This window comes from Gallus gallus, chromosome 2, assembly GCF_016699485.2.
Source record: "Gallus gallus isolate bGalGal1 chromosome 2, bGalGal1.mat.broiler.GRCg7b, whole genome shotgun sequence".
Taxonomy (NCBI): Eukaryota; Metazoa; Chordata; class Aves; order Galliformes; family Phasianidae; genus Gallus; species Gallus gallus.
The window spans coordinates 35,503,219-35,529,263 of record NC_052533.1 but is presented as its reverse complement, the minus strand read 5'-3'; the positions used below and the strand labels follow the sequence as shown (position 1 = coordinate 35,529,263).

General features: G+C 35.1%; 1 protein-coding gene across 2 annotated transcripts in view; it reads right to left on the bottom strand.

Moving 5' to 3' along the window:
* The window catches only part of KCNH8 (potassium voltage-gated channel subfamily H member 8), a 166,813-nt gene that overhangs the window by 57,052 nt on the left and 83,716 nt on the right, over window positions 1–26,045 (bottom strand). For both annotated transcript variants that reach the window (XM_418747.7, XM_040696227.2), the window contains exons 6-7: window positions 11,369–11,526; window positions 6,373–6,580 (exon numbers count right to left, since the gene is read on the bottom strand). In XM_418747.7, the coding sequence (XP_418747.2) occupies window positions 6,373–6,580; window positions 11,369–11,526 (366 nt within the window). The remainder of the gene's footprint in view (window positions 1–6,372; window positions 6,581–11,368; window positions 11,527–26,045) is intronic.

Here is a 26,045-nt window from a genome sequence, read left to right as displayed (position 1 = left end):
TTCTTTGCCTTGGTCTAGACTGGTGGCCAGGATTCCAGTCTTTCTCACGTCCCTGAGCCCTGCACCCCCAAGCCTCCAGGTGGGGACCAGGGGGGTAAATCCCCCCCACTGTAAGGGCAGAGCAGTCTGAGACCGCCTCATGAGACTGGATGAGTACAAGCCTTTGGGGCTGGATGGTGTGCATCCCAGGGTTCTGAAGGAGCTGGCTGAGGTGGTTGCCAAGACGCTCTCCATCATATTTGAGAAGTCGTGGCTGTCTGGCGAGGTCCCAGATGACTGGAGGAAGGGTTACGTCACTCCCATTTACAAGAAGGGGAGCAAGGAGGACCGGGGGAACTACAGGCCGGTAAGTCTCACCTCTGTGCCTGGGAAGATCATGGGACAGATCCTCCTGGATGACATCCTCAGTCACTTGAGGAATGAGCGTGTGATCCGAGACAGCCAGCACAGCTTCACCAGGGAGAAGTCATGCTTAACCAATCTTGTGGCCTTCTATGATGGAGTGACAGCGTTGGTGGATGAGGGGAAGGCGACCGATGTCATTTACCTGGACTTGACCAAGGCCTTTGACATGGTCCCCCACCACATCCTTATCTCCAAATTAGAGGGATGTGGATTTGATGGGTGGACCACTCGTTGGATAAGAAATTGGTTGAAAGGCCACAGACAGAGGGTAGTTATCAATGGTTCTATGTCCAGGTGGAGGCCGGTAACGAGCGGAGTCACCCAGGGGTCTGTCTTGGGTCCGGTGCTCTTTAACATGTTTATCAGTGACATCGATGATGGAATCGAGTGCACCCTCAGCAAATTTGCTGACGACACCAAGCTGAGTGGTGCGGTCGACACAGAGGAAGGAAGGGATGCCATTCAGAGGGACCTTGACAGACTTGAAAGGTGGGCCCGGGTGAACCTAATGAGGTTTAACACGGCAAAGTGCAGGGTTTTGCACTTGGGCCAGAGGAACCCCAGGCATCTATACAGACTGGAAGGAGCAGTCCTGGAGAACAGCTCTGCAGAGAAGGACCTGGGGGTCCTGATGGATGAAAAACTTAACATGAGCCAGAAGTGTGCTCTTGCAGCTTGGAAAGCAAATGGTATCCTGGGCTCCATAATGAGAGGGGTGGCCAGCAGGGACAGGGAGGTGATTGTCCCTCTCTACTCTGCTCTTGTGAGGCCCCATCTGGAGTACTGTGTCCAGGTATGGAGCTCCCAGTACAAGAAAGACAGAGAGCTGTTGGAGAGAGCCCCGAGGAGAGCCACAAAGATGATCAGGGGGCTGGAGTACCTCCCCTATGAGGACAGGCTGAGGGAGCTGGGCTTATTCAGCCTGGAGAAGAGAAGGCTGCGGGCTGACCTCATTGCAGCCTTTCAGTACCTGAAGGGAGCCTATAAACAGGAAGGGAGTAAACTCTTAAGTGAAAGGGTAGATAACAGCAGGACAAGGGGGAACGGTTTTAAGTTGAAAGAGGGAAGATTTAGGTTGGATATTAGGGGGAAGTTCTTTACCAGGAGAGTGGTGAGGTGCTGGAACGGGCTGCTCAGAGAGGTTGTGGATGCCCCATCCCTGGAGGTGTTCAAGGCCAGGTTGGATGGGGCCCTGGGCAACCTGGTCTAGTAAATGTGGAGTCTGGTGGCCCTGCCTGGCAGGGGGTTGGAAATTCATGATCCTTGAGGTCCCTTCCAACCTAGGCCATTCTGTGATTCTGTGAATCTGTGATCTGTGAGAGACAATGTACTGGAGGCAAAGGAATTACAGTGGTGGGATCAGTCAGATACCTCCACACAATTAAGCCTATGTTTTGTATTCATTAATTGAAAATCGATCTTATTTCTTCATCCTGTGTCCTATTGAAACATCTTTTTCACTCATGAGAATGAGTGCAGGGAACAACATGAAATTAAATAGCAAAAGATTTAAAAAATCTTGAGGAGAAAAGCAGGAAGAGAACATAACAGTCTCAGTAGAGTGGGAATAACCAGTCCGAGAGTCATGACTTCATCAAATACTAGACTCAAGCTGCTGCACACAGAATGACAGTTTTCTGAGGTGGGAAAACTTGCTGAGATAATGATTTTTAGTGCCTTAAAGCAGTACCCACACTGCATATTTTCCAAACACCCCACATAGTCAGTTAAAATATCAGTATTAGAGCTATACAAGGGAGCTAGATTTTAACGTTAACACTTTTCTCAATGCCATCACATTCTTACAATTCAAAAGTAATATTTCCACTCATGACATCTTTCTTATTTTGCCACATGGTTAAATTTGTGAATGTATCCATGATTTTAAATTAATTCCAATGACATTATGTTCTGAATAGAGACAGGAAAAGAAAAAGAAAAATTAAGAAAAAACAGAACAAAAAGCAAAGAAAAAGGGAAAAAAGGAAAAAAGACAAAGAGAAAGAAAGAAAAAAAGAAAGAGAGAAAGAGAAAGAGAGAAAGAGAGAGAGAAAGAGAGAGAGAAAGAGAGAAAGAGAGAAAGAGAGAAAGAGGAGAAAGAGAGAAAGAAAGAGAGAAAGAGAGAGAGAGAGAGAGAGAAAGAGAGAAGGAAGGAAGGAAGGAAGGAAGGAAGGAAGGAAGGAAGGAAGGAAGGAAGGAAGGAAGGAAGGAAGGAAGGAAGGAAGGAAGGAAGGAAGGAAGGAAGGAAGGAAGGAAGGAAGGAAGGAAGGAAGGAAGGAAGGAAGGAAGGAAGGAAAGGCAGGCAGCAAAGAAGAAAAAACAAAGTTTACAATTGCAAGCAGTGAGAACAAAGCAAATACACTTTTTTGTTCTGTATATTTTCACAGGGAGAACTTTCATCACTCCCATTGCTGCAATCCAAACCCAAATTCATGACCTCATCTTTTTAAATTACTAGAGAAAGTGAGACACAGAACAAACTGTTTTTCCCACTAATGTCAGTGTTGTGATGTTTTGCAGCATCCATGCCCAAGATACCACTTCTTCATGTAATCACTGGCTGACACACTCCAGAGAAGACTAAAAAGCATACTTTTCAAGGGGGACATATATTATTTTTAAAGAAAAAGTAGAGAAATGTTATTTTTTGTGCTGTATTTTTTTAATGCTGACAATTACAATGCCTGCAATAAACTTTATATAGCGATGGAAAATTGAACCTCTATCTTAGGTATTAATGCAATGAAATCAGAAGTTTAAAAATGAAAACATATCAATACAGAACAAAGAATAACACTCCTCTGCCTTGGCTGCATGAAGAAATGTGTTATACACATAATCCAAAAATGCACAAAAACTGCTTTGTACAAAAGAACAGATTACTCTCTATGTCTTACAATATCATTACCTTTATTATATCCCAAAGCTAGTTTTCTCCCACTTGCACTATTTTTTTCCCCTTAATAACCATAAAAACAATCCTAAAATATTTACTTTGTATGAGAGAGACCATAACTGCAAGAGTTTTGCAGCAGTCACTGTAATGTAATTTTTATTATACATTCATGACATCTAAATTTTTAAGAGACTATCCATGAAGGCGGTGGAACAACTTTCCAGGTAAAAATACACAAGCATATTTTTAGAAACAACTGAAATAAAATCAGGCTGTAAGCTCAACATTTGGGCAGTTTTACCAGGTGGGAGGCTAAAGCTTAAGACTGCACTAGGATAAGAATTGCCCTAGCCCTTTCAACAGGAATGTGTTACATGCAGTCAAGCATGGAAAATACCTGTCTCATGGTGAAACAAGCCATTGGTGGGAGGCTGTTAAGGAACAGCTCCTGCCTAGGAACCCCACTAGAGGTGCCTGATGTGTGATAACCCATATACAGCATTCTTCACTAAGACACAAATGGGCCTTCAGCAAAATGGTTCTGTTCTGAATAAACTGTGTGTTTATTCTGAGGGGGTAGCTGAGATATTTGCTTGGTACTGCCTTTGCCCAAGAGAGAACAAAACTAAGGGGTGAAAGTTAATATTTTTAATGCAATAAATGCCAAGAGCCCAAGGTGAGATGAGGTAATTTTCCTAAGATGAATTGCTCAGGGAACAGGGAGCAACTACATTGCAGAGTGCTGCCAGCAGCCCCAGCTGGGGAGCGAGGATGAAGCCCTTTCTCAACACTAGGGCTGCAACAGGTGCTTTGAAATAGCCTATCATTTGTGACTTTCATAAACTGTTAATTTTTTTGTTGTTGTTCATTTGTCTGTTTTTCCACAGCTATTTATCACCAGAAAGACTTCCATTTTTATTACTATTATTTTACTATTATTTCTAGACTTGTTTTCTTCTTTTATCAGCATTTGCCCAATTTCTGCACAGTGGGATTTCTTTGTGCATCCTCCCCTACAACTGCAGTCTTTTCTTTGAAAGGTTTGCACTGTGTGAGTTCAGCAGTTCACAGACCTGGCTTATAAAGGGAAAGAGAAATAAACAACCAACTAGAATAAAAGGATTTCACAAACTTTTAAGTAACATATGGGCAAATTGGAGAGGTATATTTATTGGATCTTCTTTCTTCTTTTCCTCTTCCTGACACAGCATCCTCACCTCATCTGAGTTCAGGTTTTTAACATATTTATCATTTTCCCTTCAGACTTATCTTTATTAGATGATATTTAATGGGTTTGCGTGAAAAGGAACAAAGAAATTAAAGGAGAAAACAGTAAGTGATACTGCAGTCAAATGCATCTTACTCAGACAGGTCAGAGGTGTTTGCATCATTCCAACAAATATTTTTCCTGCTAGGAAACTCTGACTCACCATCAGACACTGTTTATGCACTCTTTTCCTCTCATAGATATCTTATATCATTTAAATTATTTATACCTTATTTGTGTCTTTAGTATTTTACAGCATAAACAAAACTAGTAGGACTTTCTTCATCTGTTTAATTTTATCACTGGTCTCGTTTGCCCTCCTGATTCAGTTATCACATTATGGATTTTAAGTGAAAGGTAGAGTAAGTAAAATCAAAAAGATAAAGCACAGGGAACCAGAAATGAAAGGGAGAAAAAGAGATGTTTATTATTGATATGCCATCTGAGAAAGAAGTAAAAGACATGCACCTCTACAGTAAAGCCAAATTATCCACATGGAAAGATGAGGAGCATTATCATCTGCACCAGCAGGCAACACACCTTTAGCAGCATGCCAGAATTCATGACATCAGGATCCTATACACAGTTTACTGTTTTCTCATTGTATCAACACACCTGGATACAACCTTTAGAAATAACAACAACAACCTTTAGTAATACCCTGAAACGTTTAAAATCTATAGAGTAGAACTGGAATATTCAAAGAAACCAGAAGGAAATCTGAGGTGGAAACTAAATGTTGGATCATACTTGAAAGGTTCAATACTATCTCTGCATTGTTGGACATCTTGCCTCCTATGTAAAAATAACAAAAATTGAAAATAAGCTAAAATATTTACAGAGGGAGTTTTTAATGGAAAGGCTTTTCAAGATCTATCTGTTTCACTGCATAGTAAAGAATAATCAGCACTCACAAGGGAATCTCTCTGCTCAGATATTGCCTAATTTGCAAAAAGATGAACATTTTTGTCTACTCTTTGTACAGCTTGTCTAGCCCTTTTCTATCTAGATTCTTGATTTCCCAGACACGGAAACACTTGTAAAAGTTTCACTGTTTCCAGCATTTTGAATTTTCTTTCCATTTTAACCCTCTATTTCAGATTGAGCTGAAATTCAGAGCACCAATCTCTGAAGCCCACTGAATGGTCTTTCTTGTAGAATATTTTTCTTACCACATAAAATTTATGAATTCTTTCAGTGGAAGTTTAAAACAGCTAGTGAACATTACAACAAAAAATAAGGGGAGGGGAGGGGAGGGGAGGGGAGGGGAGGGGAGGGAAGGGAAGGGAAGGGAAGGGAAGGGAAGGGAAGGGAAGGGAAGGGAAGGGAAGGGAAGGGAAGGGAAGGGAAGGGAAGGGAAGGGAAGGGAAGGGAAGGGAAGGGAAGGGAAGGGAAGGGAAGGGCTCCCACTCCCATTATTCTTCCACACTTTTTCACTTCCACAATTCCACACTTCCACAATTAATTAAAACTATGCCAAAAAAAGATAAAGTTTAAACACATATTATTTAGAGATTGAGGAAGAATTGTTCTTTCTTATCTAAGTAGAGAGAAATTTGCCTCCCAGTTTAAAATTTAAAGACAATTTCTTAGAAACCAAATTTTCAAAATTCTCAGAAACATAAATTGCATTGTATTATATGACATGATACCAAGTACATATTTTTTTAATGCAATTTTCTGTAATTGTATATGGTTAAACAAAATCAGGCTTATACATATATTTTTATATGTTTACACACACATACATATGTATATGTACACAGATACACACTTACTTATGCATATGGTAGAAAAAACTTACCTATGTCCCATGTAAGCGGGTTATTCTGTTCCATCTCCCTTTTCCCAATGACATACCAGATGCAGGCCATCCAGTGAGCAAGCAAGGCAAACATGGACATGAGAAGCGTGAGAACAATTGTGCTGTGCTGGGAGTAACGATCCAACTTTTGAAGGAGACGCAAGAGACGTAACAATCGCACTGTCTTTAGGAGGTGGACAAGTGAAACCTAGAAGAACAGAAAGAAAAACAACTTGTCAGCTCTTGCCATCTATTGCACATTTCTCTCGTTGCAGTGAAAGGAAATTACCTTCTAAATCAGAGTTTTTACTTTTGTTGTATTACTACTTCTGATTTAACCATACAAACTTGAAATATTGGGAGATTTTTCCTTCTGACTTTTTGATGTAAAGCCTTCTTTTTGTTTTCTTAAAACAAACAAACAAAAAAAAACTTGTACTAAAACAGATCTTTCACTGCTCTAGAAAAGAAACAAAATTATCAGATTGACCAAGGTTCATTTAACTTCAGTACAAAGCTACAAAATAAACATCTTCAAACTCACAATGATTTTCATTTTTCACTAATAGCCAAACAGTAGGCAGAACTCAACTATGTGTGAGATAAAACCATCTTAATATTAAACTTGGAAGAGGCAGGACAATAAACCAGATGTTTTGCAGAGAAAGGAAGCAGAGAGATAACCAAAGACTCAGAAGCTTTGCATGAGATTCACTTGGCTTGCATTTCAGCTGCTTGCAAGTGTTAGCAAAAAATATGCAGATGAGGATCCAAAATATTTTTAATTTATTTTTCAAAAATTAAATAGGCATAATTACCATTAATAATATGTTGGGGTTTTTTTACTTCATTAATGAGATATTAGTATTAATGCTTACTAGATACCTGACTGATACACACACCAACGAACTGAAAGAAAAATAACATCAAACTTGACACTTATTCTTATAGTACTCCTGGAGAACCCCATGAGCTCTCTGAAAATAGAGTCTAAGGGCACATCTGGGTAAATATCCTTTTGCTTGTACTAATCCAGAATAACCATAAGCTAAACTTTCCTAGTTCTACCAACAAAACTAATAACTTGAAATCTTAACTTCATAGGTGTGCGCTTGCTAACAACTAGGTACCAGCTGACAGTTAAATTTTGTAACATATTCATACTTATTCAGGAAGATCTAATGTATCATTGCTTTCATTCTACTCTCAAGAATTAGGAGTTTAGGTGGAAAAAATATTAGAAAATATTCTACATTTTTTTTCTTTTTTTTTACTTCTACAGTTTTGATAATGTAAAAGAAATTGTCTCCTGATCATCATGCAGTCTTCACTACGCACTTTTTTCCCTTTTTTTTTTTTTTTTTTGTCCCCTCAAGAATTTATACATTTTTCCTTACAGATATGACAGGGGAAAAAAATCAACAGATTAAATTACTTTGAATTCACAGATGTGAGGTAGCACGTAAAAATTACATTTCTTTTCTTTTCACGATTATTTTATGTTAATATGCACGAGAATATTTGTAAGTCTGAGGCAGAAGGCTGTAATATATTTGAGAGAATTGGCTGGTTTTTATTAATATAATCTAATTACAATTGAAATATAATTATTACAATTGAATATCATGCTTACCCCAGTAACTGACTATTTCTGTAGCAAAATCTTCCCCAAAATCTTTTTCTTTCCTATCTCATTTTTTATCTCTCTCATTAGCTTTTTTTGAGTCAAATAGGGCTCTGCTTGTTGTACTCTTAACAGAAAGGGCCCTTCTTCATGAGCAACACTCATAGGAGTTGCAGTAACATATAGATGAATATAGATGTTATATGCGTGCTGTGGCCTTCACACTGGAGCCCTCATCTTTACATATGAGCCTACATTCTGCCACAGCACAAACAAATAATGATATCTGAGGTGAAATTAACTAGTTTCCCATAAATAGGAAATATCAAAAAGACTGTTAAAACAGTCAGTGCACTCAGCAAGTTATTACCCATAACTAAATTATAACCATTTTTATTAAGTTAAAAAAAAAAAAACACTCCTAGATATATAAACAGCAAATCAGATATATTTTTTAAAGTGGAGACACTTTATTTTAATGCCTAAAGACTGCCTCATTCCAAAATAATTTGCTCATAAATTTGAACACAGATGTAATTAATCATACATAATTGCAATGAATTTCCTCATTAGTCATGCCAAAAACTCTGCTTCTATTGTGCCTAATCTGTCATTGGAAGACCTCAAATACCATCAGTCAGCTTTCTTTTCTATGTCATAAATTTAGACAGACAAAATGAGGAGTCAGCGTTCATACTTGTGTCTGTGTAGATTTTGCCCTGTCCACAGACATAAAGCCATGTAAATTTTCCATTTGCTTAATCCGTTTAGACTAGGTAGGTTAACCTTTTTCTGTCAAAATGACAGAGTCAGAATTTTATCTAAAATCAACAAAAATTCTATCATGGCATTCTGTGATACTGAGAAGTGTTGAGAAATAAAGTTGATATGAACTAGTAAGGGAGTTGTCTACTTGGAAACATCATCTCCTATGCAAATAATAATAATAATAATAATAATAAAGAAATATGATATATTTAAGTACTAGTGGCAGTAGTCTTTAATCCTTTTTGTCTTTTTGATTATCTGGCTTTCCTAAACAATTTTCTTTCTCTGTACCACCACTAGTCACTCAGAGGGATGCAAATTAAATCAGGAATATAGGCTTCCCATGGAAGAGGTCACAGCAATAAGCCTGCCAGAGTTCAAAGAAGCATTTGGATAATGCTCTTCGAAGTATGAACATTTTAAACTATATTAGAAGGTTTGCATTTTGGGTGGTCTCATGTAGAAACATGAGCTGGAATCTGTGACCCTTGTGGGTATTTTCCAGCTCAGAATATTGTATGATTCTATTATTTTATTATTAACAGTAAAGAACTCCCTTGAAGGGGTCGCTTCTATCCAATGGACACAGAGATGGGAGGAGCTGGCATCTCATCAGCCGCTGAGGCTAGGAATGAACATGACTGAAGTCTCTGAAGATTCACCAATTAGTGATAGTGCAGGATTCCTGTAGGATGTAAAGGCAGTAGCGACAATTCTTGTGGTTTTACTTCTATTTCCAAGGATGGTAATACTCTTCACCACTTTGAACACACTCTAACTACACAAATCTTCAAGGAAAAGATGATACATATGTGTTATATATACATAGGCATTTGCAGCACTCTATCTAGCTTGGAGAATTTAAAACACCCCTAAAGAGCTGACTTTTTTGCTGGGGCCTGCACAGCAAAGGAGTGAAATGCTCCTTGATGCCTCTTCTCACTGCTCTGTCAAGACAATGTCTGAGAGTCAATGAAATGAAAATCTGAGAACAAACGTGAGGAAATGGCTTGTTAAATTAATAAAGTCTAAAAACAAGGGAAAGTGATTAACAACTCTCCCCCACTCGCAAAATAGTTGACGTTCATTTTTATGAACATGCAAATGAAGGAACCAGACTATATCTAGGAAAAACCTTTAACGAGATATTTAACTCCTGGAGCATACAAGGAGCTGTCTGTGTCAATGATAATCTCTAGATCAACACAGCAATACAGTATTTATTACTTGGAGCTTAGTATTGGGACTTAATTTATCCTTAATTATCTTAAGAATTTTCTACAACTAGAAGAAGAATATTTAGTGCCTCTGGACATACTTAGCTACCATATTAGTGATCTTATTACAGAAAAATATTAAAAGATGAAGTAGAGAGCAGATATGTGCAAATCAAATGATAGTAATAGAATAGATAGTAATTGAATTCTATGACATTTTACTTGCAAAAATAATTGTTGGATAAAAGAAAGTATATCAGTCTTCCCAAACAACAAAAAATAGCAACAAAATAATTTTTACTTTTTCCTTTTCTCGTTGAATAAAAAGTTCATACTTTATTAATCCAATAAATAATCTACAATAGAAATTAAATCAACAGAATTCTGGTGGCTATTTGGTTTTAATGCAGGAAACAAACTGAGATAGTGCTGTACTTAAACAAATTAAGGTCTGTTTTTATAAAAGAGGACATAAGAATATGAGACTATTAATTGCCACATTTTAAGGGTTTTAAGTAAAAAGAAAATTTAAAAGAAAATGAGTGAAAAAAGAGATCACTGAAGGTAATGAATGAATAAAAACAAACAGGATACCTTATACAGGAGTCTGCCAGACTAGTACTTTTTCTATTTATTTTTTTTTTCTGATATATGTCTATTCTATCATCTATGCAAATGGTTATACATAATGAGAATGAAAATGATTTCAAGAGCATCAGTCCAAATAAATAAATAAGTAAATAAATAAAAATTAAAAACGTGAGAATTAGAAAGTGCACAGTTCAAAAGCCTGTCTCAATGTGAACAATTTCCCAAACTGAGAAATCTTTGCCAACATTTTTTTTCCAAAATTAAACTTTCTGATTCTGTGTCTTTTTTGCTTAGTAGATTCTTATTCTGAAACTACTAGAACTATTACAGGAAAAACTTTACAATTTAATGTAAGTAAACCAACATAAATTATTGACAGAGATCATAAGAATATTAGAGTATGACATGTTTTTGCATTAAATGACCAGCAATAAAGAGAAAGAAGATACCCTGTTGATTGAAAAATGCATTTTACTGGCCACAACAATGTTTTGTTTTCATGATAAAGAATGATCACTGTGTGACTTTTACGATAATGGATGATCACTTTAACACTCAATCTCTGAATATTTTTAACTAACATTAAATAAATGTTATTTCTTCCTTCAGTATTCAGTGTGAAAATATACTACAGAACTGCAAAAGACACCAGTACAATTCAGTTCATTAAGTTTTTGCCTCCAGATTTGAAAAATAAAGGAAAACAAATAACAAGAAATGACAACAACAAAAACCCACATACACATTCTCCTCTGAAAAAAAAAATCTATTAAAAAAGATTATAGTTTGTACTTACCACAGTGACGTTGAAAGCATAAAGAAGATCAAAGGGAAGCGCAGCAATTAAATCAATTATAAACCAGGTAGTCACGTAATGGATACAAATAGATCTTGCTTCAAATATAACTTGGCCAGATTTGCTGACATACGTTGTTCGGAAATTTAGAATAATATCTGCTCGACAAAGAAGGAACAGAGTCAGAAACAATGATTTCTTTGCTCCTGGGGATAGCAATCTCCAGAACATTTATTGCTTTCCTTATGCATACCTAAGACTCGAATGTAATACAGAAACCCATACAATATTCTGGTAAGAGGTCTATATACATAGACTTAATACAATTGTTTCACAAATTTGTTCTTTGCAAAGGAATGTTTAAAATATTTAAATCTCACTGATTTCAAAGGAAGGTGGAATTAAAAAAAATACATTGCTCTTTAAATAGTACCAAATTATCATAGTGTTACTCAACTGTATCTTTATGAAAAATGAAGTTATATTTGTTGTGTATAGAACCTATTGTTTTTTCTTTAAAGAGAAAATATTTAGTTGCTTTATTTAATATGTGCAACTGAAACTTTCTTCTAGTGGTAGATGTCCAGCACTAATGACAAACAATGTCATTTGCAAGAGTAAACACTTTTTGTCAACCAAAAAATTCTGAATACATTTAAAAGAATGTTGTTTTTTTTTTTTTGTTATGACGATGATTGTAAAAGAGATATGAATTGCTCCATGATTTATGCATTTTACATGTTTTTACCTAATACTGCAAGATGAGTGTCTCTCAACATGAGATATAGTTTTAAAGTCTTGCCAAAACATATTAACAATTAAAGAAAAGCTCAGCTTTTGACAAAAAAGTCTCATTTATTTTCACATCCTACAAGATGAAGACTATAACCTGTCCTCAAGCTATGCACCCAATTTCTACCAGTATTAGTGTGAACTACTTGTAAAACTTTTACAATGTCAGAAAAGAGCACAGCCAACCATAAAGGCTGGTGTTTTACAGCAAGATAATTAGCCAACTGCCTTGCAAAATCTAGTATCTTGCCTTGAAGACCATCTAATAGAAGAAAAGGATGTGATCCCAAGTGTCAGGAAGAAATTCCGAGTGTAATTGTTTTTCTCACAATAATATAAAAACTTCAAGGTGATGTTCTTGGCAGCCTGAAAACCAGTGGACTTTCTTTAATGTTGAATTAATGGGGCAGCTTTCTAGATATTTATCCAGCATGTAATAGACTTGTCAGCTGTGTCATTTGTAATCTATGTAACATATTATTAAGTGTTACAAGGAGGAAACTGCATTCTTTGTGCCCTCTTCCTCTGTCCATGGCTGCAATGACAGCACTGACTTCTTTCTGTCTGCAGGATGATTCACAAGAAGACATGTTTTCAGCTGCTTCTTCTACACATCACTCTTGCATAGAGGTGGCAGCAGCTGCTGAGGGCTGGCTCCTCATCATGAACAAGAGGACTGCGCAGGTGACTGGGGAGTGTTTGTTGCACTAAGCAGACGTTTCCTATAGCCTCTGGGAAAGGGGAAAAAGAAATGCCAAATAGAAAAGCCTACAAGCCAAATCAAGTCTCTTGCCCACCAGTGAAGATGAAGGTATAGGAATAAAATGCGTGCCTTGTAAACAGAAACAAAGATAGAATAAAAGTATTTCTTAGGTATTGTAGATATTATTTTTCTCTTTGGATGTAGATATTTGCTCTCCTCACAGCTAATTTCTTGTCTGCTGTTAAAGCTGAAACCGTTCAGCACATTCCTGAAAAAGGTGCATGAAGTCCTAAACTATAAGCACATCTTAAATTTTAAACATGACCAACAGTAACAGTACTAATATTGCTTTTTTTAAATTATTATTTTTAACTATAATCCAAACCATGCCAGAATTAAGAAATATGTAGTAGTAGGATTATTGTTTCTTCTACTCTTGGATCTCTAGGTGCTTTACAGAACATAAAAATATTTCTTCCTGCTCTGTACATGAGAATGAACACCCAGTTTCTGATATACCTTTTATTCTGCAATTGTCATTCAATGCAGTAGTAACAACCAGTATGCATGAATTAACAGACTCTGCTCAGACAGCAAAATAAAAAAAAAAAAAAAAAGCATTATTTTTTTCCTTATGGTTTATTTAAACAAAGCTTTAAGAATCAAAAATATGCTTATATATAAAATGTACACTGAAAATGAACTAATTAAATATTATGCAGCTCAAATTAAATGAGCCACAATTTTTTTTAATTTCAAATACTAATTTCTCATCCTCAAAGGAAGGATGTTCCTGACATGTATTTTGCAATTTTGTAAACAACAAAACAAAAAAAAAATATCAGTACTTCCAGTTCTAAAATAATTTGGTACTTTATGTATTGCTTTTATGACTTACAGTGTGGATGGTAGAAGTTATTTTTCAGCTATATTTCATGCTGTCTTACACATTCATGTGTTTTCTTCTACTTTTGCAAAAAGATACAGACACAAACAACAGATATACATTCCTTTTTAGGGACAATTTTGTCTACAAAAAGAGAGGCAATTTTTGAAAAATAAAATCTATTCATACAGTGTAGGATGAAAAACATAGCATCGCAAGTGCCTTTAGATTCAGATATATACTCACTTTTCTGCATGCCTACTAATAACAATTCTTAGATGTCTTTAAAAAAATAGCTGGCTAACATGGAATTATAAATGTTATGCTAACGTGGGATAAATCATGTTGCAATCTTGTATAATGTTGCAAAATACTTATTTTTATCTGAAGATCAGTTACTGTTTGGACCTTGAAAATATGACCTCACCATAAATTTACACTTTGAAATAGTAACATAATGTATGATACACATTTGGAAGTATTAAAAAAGTTTTTTGAAGACCACAAGTGTTCTATCAACACATATGATTTGAACAAATTTTAGGTATTGATATTCAGATCATTAAAGTAAAAAAAGGTCTTGTTAGTTTTAGAAACAAAACAATAAAGCCTTCACATAGCTGCAAGATACAAAGTAATTTAGCAAATGTAAATTAAATGTAGAAAAGTTCAGTGACTATCAAGATCACAAGTCTGAAATTGAAGTTCCAGTATTATCTTCTGACATGACTTCAGGAAATTTGAGAAATGTCAACAATATAGAAATATACGAAGGTAATTTTAATAATTCAAAGGGAGACACAAAAACAAAAATAAAAGTGAACCCTAAAAGGGATACTCTAGAAACCATATGACTTCTTAACCACAGGAATAGTGGTAGAACAGATCATTCTGGCATATATTTTAAATGTGTAGTAATAAAAATACATGTTAAACTGATGCCATGAGTGAGTGAAAATGTGAATTATGTGAAATAAAAATGCTGTCTTTTGCTATGAAAATTATGTCTGCTTGATACAGCTATCAAACTAGTTGATTTCTGCAGAATACAGCTTCTCATTGTTTTGTTAGTTTATTGGACACCCATGTTTTTCAAGGAGTAGTGTAGAATCTTAACACAAAATGACTTAGACATGAATACGAGACTATTTGGTTCCATATGCTTCTTACATGCTAAGTTCTTATATGCTAAAATTGGATTATATTTTAAGATATATTCTTAAAGCTACAAAAATATTTTGTAGCTATCTTTATGTTATTAAAATGTGAAATTAGAATGATTTTATATGGTTCAAAATGAGCAAAGCTGTCCATTCAGCTCCATATGGATGCAGTATAGTCAGCTGCCTACTATTCAAATTTACATATCAGCATGGTAGCACCAACCACATGCATAACTACTTCATGTATACTTGGTTGATATATGTAAGAAATAAATTTAAGGATATTTTTTCACAAGCTAAAATATTTCTCAGTACTTCAAGCTACAGAGCTTTGAAAAAATAAAACATACAAAAAATGTACACTTTCTCCAACTGACAACATGAGCTCTATAAAAAAATGGTGAAACTTCTCATTACTCAGAAACATCCATTTTGTAGTTAGGTTAAAAAAAGGATTTTCTTAGTTATTGCACATTAGTATTTTTGAGAAAACTAAAGCTTTAACAGAAAAGGAGATAAACGCTTGCTTAAAATTCCCCTAAGCCATCCACTAGACCAAAGGCTTATCAATGTACATGTGCAATTCACTGTTCAAGACTGAAGAGATTAGAGTATTTTCTGTATAGCATTTCTGCCTTCTTTTCAAAGCAATTTAGGAAAGCAGTCCCACATAACTTTTACAGATACATAAAATCAAATAGAAAATGGTAAGTGCTTCTTTCTGCATCCAACTCATTAAATAAAAGTCCAGAGGGAAGTAGCTGAGTATGATCTATCTTTTATTTCTTGACATCTTTGCAAGCTGTACTTAGGTGTAAAGAGTTTGTTTGGGCAACTTTACTGACAACCTAACTGCTCTGTGAAAGGACTAAATGAGGTAGTTGAAGAGGGGAAGGGGATGGAAGAATACCTAAGCCAAACTACTTCTAAAAGCACAACAAAATCTTTAACAGAAATTTAGAAATGAGCATTTAACGCAGAAGATTTTGGTTTTAGGAGTGATATGTTCCTCAGTCTTTTGGAAATTGCTATTTAAAAAGTGGAACATTACATTTTTTTACTTCTTTATTGTTTTCTCATGATTAAAACTTTGAGCAGCAAGGATACTGAGCAAATTGAGACAACAAGGATTAAACATCTGCAAAGTGCGCAATAGCCTATCCTGAAAATACCTACTGAATATTTAATATTTAATAATATATATACCATTTATATAACATTTTTAACAATTTATATAACAATTTTATATTTTATAACATGTATATAACATTTATATTCAATACGTTATAGCTTACTGCGCACTAGCTTCCACTTACAGATGACACTAATCTATCAAAACACAGTTTGAAATTCAATGAGAGTATCAATAATATAACACCTCAGCGATTCCAGACAACTCCACAGCATCAGAACTATCAGTTTTCCTTAGTAATGTAAGTGCTGAAGTTTTGTTATGGATGCCCTGAGATGAGGTGAGCATAAATGAAGTGAATGTAATAACTTTGGAGACTACCTAGTTCAAAAATTTTCTATAAGATATAAGTTAAATATGTTATCAGTATAATGTAACAATCAACTTCATCCTATCCAAGCTTCATACTTAAAGCTGTATTCGATATGTTTATTTCAGACTAGTATAAGAACTACTCTCCTTTCTTGAAGTCAAAAGAGTAATGAACAAATCAAATATTAGTAAGCATTTTACTACTGTATAAAAATATTTTGAAGCAAAGTAATCTCACTGAATTTTTCCATTTATGTTAGAAAAACATAATTTTAAATGATATTTCTAGATACAAGGATCATGCTGTGCTCAGAAAAGCAGAACAGAAATAGTGTCTCTGATATGAGCAATACCATTAAAATTTACCTAAGCCAAAAGCAAGAGTAACATCTAATAATAGCATAATTGGTTGACTTACTAGGTTATAACTTCTAAAATATTATCTTTACATCAAAATATTTGATGTACACAGGGAGGGGATGACAAAGCCTCTCTATTCTTCATAAGGGCAAAAGCCGGGTTCTAATTTTAAGTTTGATAATTCAAAACTAATTACAATTACACAGCAAAACATAGACTTCACATGAATTAAAGATCAAGATAATGTCTAGGTTATGCTATTGTCTATAAGAACAGCCTTTAATTCATACATAAAACAAGATGTCTTTTTATTCCACAGACTTCTGCCTTGTTTTAGCATAGATACACATATTTTGTTAAATAAAAACCTACACTTTAGGCCAGTTCTGACCTGTGCTGCACGCTTTGGCTCCTGCCCAAGTTTGCTGCTGTGTGAATGAGCTGATGAGCGTAGCAGAAACAAAATTCTTCAGTCCAAAAAGCAGCAAGTCAGTGTACAGTGACACTGTGCAAAGGTGAACCTGACCTGGCAGCACTCCACGAAGACAACTAAAAATTGCCAGTGTCAACAGGTTCCAAACATATCACCCCACTATTTCCCCCTGAATATTTAAATAGATGTTTCTCAGCTATTTCAGCTCCAATTTCCATCATCATATTATGCAGAATCACTTCATAGTAAGAAAAATTTAATGGCAAATCAGTGATCAGTCACCCACATAAAAGCTGTTCTTGCTCAGTCTCCTTAGCCAAATCTCTTACCTCTTCTCAGTCTCCTTACATATGCCTGTTGCTTTCTCTCTTTAATCTCCACTGCTGCTCAGCTCTTGCACCCAACAAAAGTTCTGCACCTCACACCCACTGGCCACATATGTCAGTTGATTCAGCTCCTTTCTTCTTTTCCAATTCTACTTCTGCTACTCTCTAGCCCACAGACTGGTCAACTTCTTTGACCAACTGCATGCAATGTAAGTCAGAAGTCCTATTGAGTACTAAGTTCATAGGATGCATGCAGAGAAGATAACCAGTGATTTTTCAATCTTACAAAACTTTTTGATTTTGGTATGATCAACCTCAAACTTAAATCTTGACCCTGATTTATCTTCTGATTGGATCTCATGGTTAACTAGTCATGAGCCTACTGTTTCCATTACTGACATCTCAAATGTGGTATCTCTAAAACTTGTATGACATTACAATGAAATACTGAAGAAAATCAACTCCTACAAAACCAAAAAAACAGGGTGGCTATTCTTTTTTCTTCAAAAATTTTAATCTGCATAAAGGTGATATCCCTAATTTATTTATGTTTTACTCAAATTAAAGTCTCATACTGCATCCACAGGAGTAAACTTCAGAAGGATGCACAAGTATTATCCTACTGTCTTCCAAATTTGCTGCCATCATGGCTGCACGTTTTCGTAATGCTTTCATTCAAAATTTCTGTTTAATACACTGATTTAACTAAAAAGACTTATTCCTTTCCTTATTTGAAAATTCTAATTACTTTACTCTCCTGTTTGTAATCATATTATTTTACACACAGAATTTCATTCTCCCCCCATAAAAATCCATGCCCTAGCACCCCAGCAGTGCTCAGTTCACACTAAAAGGCTGTGTATTTCATAGCTGGGTATAAATTTGCTGGGAACTTATGGTGGATCACTAGGTCTACTGAACCATTTTGTGACTCTTGAATTAAACTTCTGTAGGAAATCACATTCTTTGCCGAACCATTCTCTTATACATTTCTGCCATGACAAAATTCACACACATGCCCACTTAGTCATTTGTATGAAAATACTAGTTTATACTAGTGCTCAATGAAGAGAAGAAAGACTGTAAAAAGCCAGAGGTTCTACTTAATGCATAAAGCAAGTTGCAATCTTAGATGTAAAATAGATATATAAAAAAGTGAAAACTGAAAAATAATATTCAAACTATCTTATAAGTCCTTAAGATATTTTTAAGAAGAATTTTCCATTTGCAATTTCAGAAGCAAAGTTCTAAAATATGTTTTGTATAATCTCAGTTTTTAATCCCTATTATAAAATAATTTTTTAAAAAAAGAGATAATCCAATGATAAAACAATATTAGCAAGGCAGCTGAATCACTTTACCAATAAACAGTATTATATTACCTGAAGCAGTTCATTTTGATCTGCCAACATTTTTTTCTCTACTTAGGTTTGATTTTTTTAAAACAAAGCCTACTGGTATTAAACATATGATCAAGCTACAGCGGAATAGCAATTTAGGATTAGTTAGCTGATTGAATAGCTTCTCATGGCACTCTTTTTGATTACAGAAAATGCTAGGTAATATAATTCTTTTTACCTCTCTTCTACTGTGAGCTAAATAAAATTGAAGAATTCTGCACTTTAGGGCAAATAGAATACATATAAGCAGTAACCAAGGGACTTGGTGATGCATGAATTCTTATTAGACTATTGTAATTCAATCCTGTGCTTGATATCTAGATAATATAGGCATATTAACTCCATTGATTTTCACAGAAGACAGTTTCCTACACCACCTCCCTCTCCTACATGTCATGGCCAGCTCTTCCTTTATTTGTTTTATTTTTATTTTTTTATCATTTTCTTTTATGTGCTTTTATATTGATTGCCTTTAGTTAGCTATACCTTTCCCAAAACCAAAATCAAAGCTCTTTGATTTATCTTATTATTTAAGCCAGTGTTATCTAATTACATATGGATAATGCTATCAGAGTCTGACCAGATTACATTTAGGAAAGGTTGCCAGAAATATTTGTGCTATATTACTTGAAGAACAATTTATCTGTCTCTGTATTAACTCCTACTTTTTTTTTTTAATTTATTTTTTTTTAATTTTCTACTACATCATCTTTAAAATAAAAATTCCTAGAAAATCTGATGGAAAACTTTTTTTTCAACTCATCATATCCTCTGAAACATGTATTACTACAATTAGTTTCACTATGTTCTTTTAGATGCTGAGATGATAAGGTGAGGAAGATAACACTGGCTTTATGTAGGGAAAGAAAATAATGCTTATTTTACACCAACTGCTTAGAAATCTAGGCATATATGAAATAAAATAAAGCTTAGAAGAAAAAAAAAAAACAGGAATTAAATATTAAACAAAGATACACTTTCCAAAACAATGTCTTAAAATAGCTCATTGTAGCTGTTAAACAAAGAGTATTTTTTCTATTAAGAAAGATGTAACAAACATATACTAAGATATAAGAATATATACTAAGTAACAATCAATATAAACTACAGAAATCATGACATAAAAATCTAGATGTTTCAGGGGAAAGGTGAAGAAATCACTGGTAGTTAGTACACAGAAAAAATGCAATGTTAGGTGCGTCTTGGAAAGAAACATTACTCTGGAACTTCAATTTCACTGTATTAGTGGCATTCTGTTAGGAGAGTGGCTGTTAATAATTTTGCAGAAAAAAGTAGTTATATTCAATAAATACTTCTTCTATAATTTAGAAATTAAGAAGGAAAAGCTGCTTGTATCATTTCAGATTCTGTTACAACCCAATTTATTCTCAGAATCAGAAATATTTTAAACTAGCTATCCAAAAGGTTTAACAAGATGTCAGTTCTGCAGGTTGATGATAAAAATGCAAATAGTGATAATAAAAAGTCATTTATAAGCCATAAATGAGGTAATTTGTGAATTCTCCTTTATGCTTTAGTCAAGCACAGTTTGAAATATAATGCATTATATTTAAGATTGGACAAGTTGACCGAAGTTTTTCTTCCTTAAGAGAATCTTTATGAACTGAGGCCTGAGAGACCTGGGACTGTTCAGTCTGGAGAAGAGAAGACTAAAAGGGGATCTTATCAGTGCTCATAAATATCTGAAGAGCAAGTGTGAAGTGGATGGGGTCAGGCACTTTTCAGCAATTCCCAGCAATAGGACAAGGGGTAATGGGAACAAAATGGAACATAGGAAGTTCCATACAAACATGAGGAAAACTTCTTTACTAGTGGTTAAAATAACAAGAAGCTTATCTATTAAATGAATTTATGTAAAAGGCTAGGATTAGCCCTTAAGCAATAGTACATATAAAATGGAAAATATTGCTAACAAGTAAATCCCTCTTATTCCTCTCTGAGAACAACCACAAGTAATGTTCTCTCCTAGTTGCTAGCACTCCAGACTGCTGTAGAGGCAACTCAGTCTGGTTTGTGTAGGCAATCAGAAAGAATGAGAATTTCCTATCAGAGATTTGCTACACCTCCACTAAAAAATATTTTTCAGAGATTTCATGGCTTTAGTTGGACAACTTCTGTTCAGATGGATACTAGAAGCATAGTTTAAAGCTCCTAATTCTTAAAATTTGCATCACAAGGAATAGCATTCATGTAGCACAACTGACCTCTGAATGGTTATGCTAATGTTGAATATAATCCACAGGCTCTGCTTTGCAGCACTCACAACTGAGTTTGGAGTAAGTTGTATAATCACTCAAGCTTTTCCTACAAGAATAGTTTATTCATTATTGGACACTAATATGCTGATCATTGAACAGCATATGAGGAGATGGCATGGTCTCTGCTTAATGGCAGCACTGATTTATATTCTCAGCCTTGCTCTAGTACAGTCTGACATATTGACAAAACGTTCAGTGATTTTAATGGAGCAAGATCTGTTTTCTGATGTGATGGTTCATAGCAGAACTAGTTTCCAAAACCTGTCTGCAGCTGACATAGTGATTTGCGCTTCCTTGTTATTTATTCCTACAGTAGAGGATAATGGGATACTGAAGACAGAACTGTTTTACTTGGGTAAATTATCCATTAACATCAAAATCTGAAAGCATTAGTGATTTGAATGGATACTGCAGAAATAAAAAGTCACTCCTTCCAGGAGTACAGTACAGTTGGTGTTGACGTGCTGGCATGGTGTGTTTAAACCAACACCGCAGTTACAAGTTGCTGTACCCACTACTGCAGCCATGCTGAGACACAGAATGACAAGCACGCCAAAAGTAATACTGAGTTTTTATTGGCAATGCTTTATTGTACTGAGAGCCCATGAACTCAAATCCCAGTATCATAAAGCAGACCAAAGGACCATAAGCTTAAAAAATAAAGGAAGACTTCTTATGCTCTTTAAGCTACTTCCTTGATTTTCATCCCTGTGATTTTATGTTTTCAGTTTGGTCTCTTTACACATGAGGATGTTCAACAGAGATTATCTGATCTCCTGTAATCTCATTTCTACAATAGTTGATAATTCACAAAAGCATGACCTTTATAGTAATTTACTTATCTCTGGAGACTTTTTTATTTAACTACGCTCTGCCTTTTAAAAATAGACTCAGTCTATGAACATATTGAGTAATTAAAATACACTATATTGAATTTTTTTCAAAGGAAGATACAGAATTTGTAGTCCTGAAATAAAAACAAAGAGCTAAAAAAAAATTTAAAATATGTGCTGTTAGTTCTTCTTAAAAAAAAAAAAAAAAGACAACAACAACAACAAAAAAAAAACAAAGCAGAACAACAACAAAAAAATCCAAAAATAAACACAAGCAATCAAATAAAACACAACAAAACCAAATATTTTTGTGACAACTGAGGTGAAGAAGTTTCTGCATGGGTAATTTTCTTAATAGAACTAGCAGAAATAGAAGAGGTAGCAACTTCATAGAGTGAAGAAATATCTGTCTTATGATTGAGGCATTTCACCATTTTACTAGAAGAGTTGCTGTGCTTTAACCCTGGTTAAAGGGTCATCACACAACTACTTGCTCACTCCACCTGAGATAAAGAAGAGTATCAAATAGAAAAAATGTTCAACAAGCTGTGGGATAAGACAAAGAGAGTTTAATAAGTTAAAAAGAAAAAGACAAAGAAAAGGAAAAGGAAAAGATGAAGGGGAAGGGGAAGGGGAAGGGGAAGGGGAAGGAGGAGGAGGAGGAGGAGGAGGAGGAGAAGAAGGAGAAGGAGAAGGAGAAGGAGAAGGAGAAGGGGGAGTTGGATGGAAAGAAAGAACAAAGAATAACAAAAACTAGGGAAAAAAGTGATGTAAAACACAATTTTTTGATCAGCAACTGATCAGCCAAACTCTAAGATCAGTTATCTGTGTCCCCTCTCAGCTCCTTGTGCATCCCAAGCCTCCTCACTGGCAGGGCAGCATGAAAAGCCTAAAGTCCTTGAGTTGGCCTAAGTACTACTCATCAGTAAGTAAAATATTAATGTGTTATCTACTGTTTTCATCACAAATACAAAATGTAGCACCATAGAAGCTACTATGAAAAAAACTAACTCTATTCTTCAAAATCAATGTATAACAATGAGATCATTCCTCAGTAAATGAGAGAGTCAGAGGAGTCAATACAAATCCAATTTACAGGACACATCCATTCTTATTTAATGTATCTGCACCTACCTTGATACAAAGAAGTGTTTCCAAGTTTAGATCACTTCTATGTTATTGTAGCTTTTGTTTATCTCCTTTATGTACAGCTGGATGTATTTATTCACAGAAATGGTATCCTGCATGCAGTAGAGCAGCTATTCTTCTTACAAGGGCATGTAAGAAAGGCTACCAGAAAAAATTCTAAGTCTTACCAACTTTGCTTGGTGCATTGAATGAGAATCAATCCTTAAGAAATGTATTACTGTCTTCAATATAAATATTGTGTACTGTTCCTGTACTGTTCCTGTGTACTGTATTGCTAGCTGATCCACAATCTGTGATGTTATGATCCTAACATTAGGTGCATCTGTGCCATTCTATTCTGCTTCAAGTTTTGTCATATTCACAGATGAGACAGCTTGATGCTCAGACATAGTTTCCAGAGATAAATGCAAACCACTCTTTTAGTCTCTACATGAAGTTTGTCATACTAAGTCCTGAAGGTGAACTTTCTAAAATATTATTCAAAATACTACCATCTCATTTCAACATGCACAACAATGCACTTGTTAGATGTCAAGTCCTCCAGGTACAGAATTATTTTTACATATTATTCTCTTCACTTGCAAACATATGAAATGATACGATAATGAAAAAGAACATGAGGAAAAAAAAATCTAATTTAAAGAAATCTAATAAAACCTCTAACATTTAATATTACTGCATCTGATTCCAGGAAATTTTGCTTGATAAATACTATATTCAATATAGTATTATGCATATTTGAATGACTGTATATCACAAATAGTGATACAAATTTAAACTGGTTTTCTATGATGATGTCTTAGTTTCAGCTGGAACAAAACTTTTCTTCAGAGTGTGTATATGTATATGTTCATTCTAGGAGAAAAGCAATGTTGATAACACACCAATGTTTGTAGTTGCTGCAAAGCAGTGGTGTACAGAGCCAAGGCCATTTACAGTAAAGGGCTGAAGGAGCTGGGAGGGAACAGAATTAGGACAGCTGTCTTAAACTGGCCAAATGGATATTCCATACCAATATTTTTTTTTATCAGTTCTCTCCCCCATCTCACTGGGAAGAGGGGCAGTGAGTGAATGACTATGGTCTAAAGGCACCTCTTGAGTTAAAACACAACAGATGTTTTAATATATATACAAACAAAAGATCTGACACTCAATGGCTTTATATTATTTAAGACACTTTGGAGATTATTGTTCAGTCTAGAGAAGAGGAGGCTCAGGGGAGACCTTATTGCTCTCTATAACTACCTGAAGGGAGGTTGTAGTGAGCTGGGGGTCAGCCTCTTCTCTTGTGTGACTAGTGATAGGACTAGAGGGAATGGCTTCAAGCTGCGCCAGGGAAGATTCAGGCCTCTGAGAGGGTGGTCAGGAACTGGAATGGGCTGCCCGGAGTGGTGGTGGAGTCACCGACCCTGGTGGTGCTCAAAGTGCGTTTGGATGTTGTGTTGAGGGACATGGTTTAGCGAGAACAATTGTGATGGGAGAATGGTTGGACTGGATGATCCTGCGGGTCTTTTCCAACCTTAGCAATTCTGTGATTCTATGATTCTATGATTATTTGAGGTCCATTGCTTCTGCGCCATTCAGATTTGTAGTAGATGTTGGACTACAAATATCTAATTTTCACTACCATGCAAAACAAATACATTATGGGTTCTAAATATGTTACTGTCAAAAGCTGAAAATTTAGAAAAAAACATTGCTGAATAGTTTTTAACAAGAGGGAGAGTTACAAAGAGAATCATAGTAACTGTGATTAATTGTCTCTTAAAATCACAAGCCATACATAAAAGTTTTAGACTAGTGCGTCTCTGTGTGTGGTAGGGAGAAGAGGTGGAATAGATGGTTAGGTTGTCTTATCTTTTTTTCTATTATGATTCTTAGAAATATGGATAATTCTGTTGTTCAGGCCCCATACATAACTACCTGCAAATGAAGGACCCACCTACCACCTGTCTCACGTGAGAGAAAGAAACTTAAAAGTAAATATTATCATAAAGCTGGTAATCTCACTCATCAAATGAAACAAAAATATAATTATTTTATGCATTTGATTAAATATACTAATGTTTAAAAGGCTTTCTCTCCACCTCTTTATGATTTTAAGATTCATGAATTCATCAAAGACTTCTAAAACTAATCACAGGATGGAAGGATCAAACTATACATTTACAAGAGAATGTTAAAAAGAGTTTACATATATTCCAAAGGGAATGAGATTTAAGTATGTGTTCAAACAATGAATCACACAATTTATCAAAATACAACACATACAGGAAACATCAAGTGAAAAATACTTCAAACTGTAATTCAACTTAATAATGTTAACTTTTTTTGAAAAGCTTTAATTACATTCTATCCCCAGCACCTTCCCCAGAGACATCATAAAATGGGTCTTAATTATTATTAATCTTCTATTTATTCTTTAGAGGTCCTTAAGGCAGTCAAACTTCTAGGTAGGCATACTCTTTTTTTCATAAATAATTTAATTCTGATCAATACTCCTACTGATAAGTACCCTAAGTCAAATGAACACTTTCATATACATTTTTATCATGCTTAAGCATATGCTGAATTACAAATCGGATAAGCCTAAAATATATATTTTTAGCCAGTATATTTATTCAATTTCTTCTGCAAAAAGGAAACGCTTAGCCTCTATCTTACTCTTTCCCTTAAATTTATGTGCAGACAACATCTCTCCTTCTTATTGTCATGGCTCTGCTTCCTGTGATAACACAGGTAAAAAGTAGGACCTTCCAAATCCAAATAAGAGTTTAAACAAGTTGCATGCATAAAAAGAATATTATTCTATGTTCTGAGAAATATGAATGAAATCAGAGAAGAAAGAC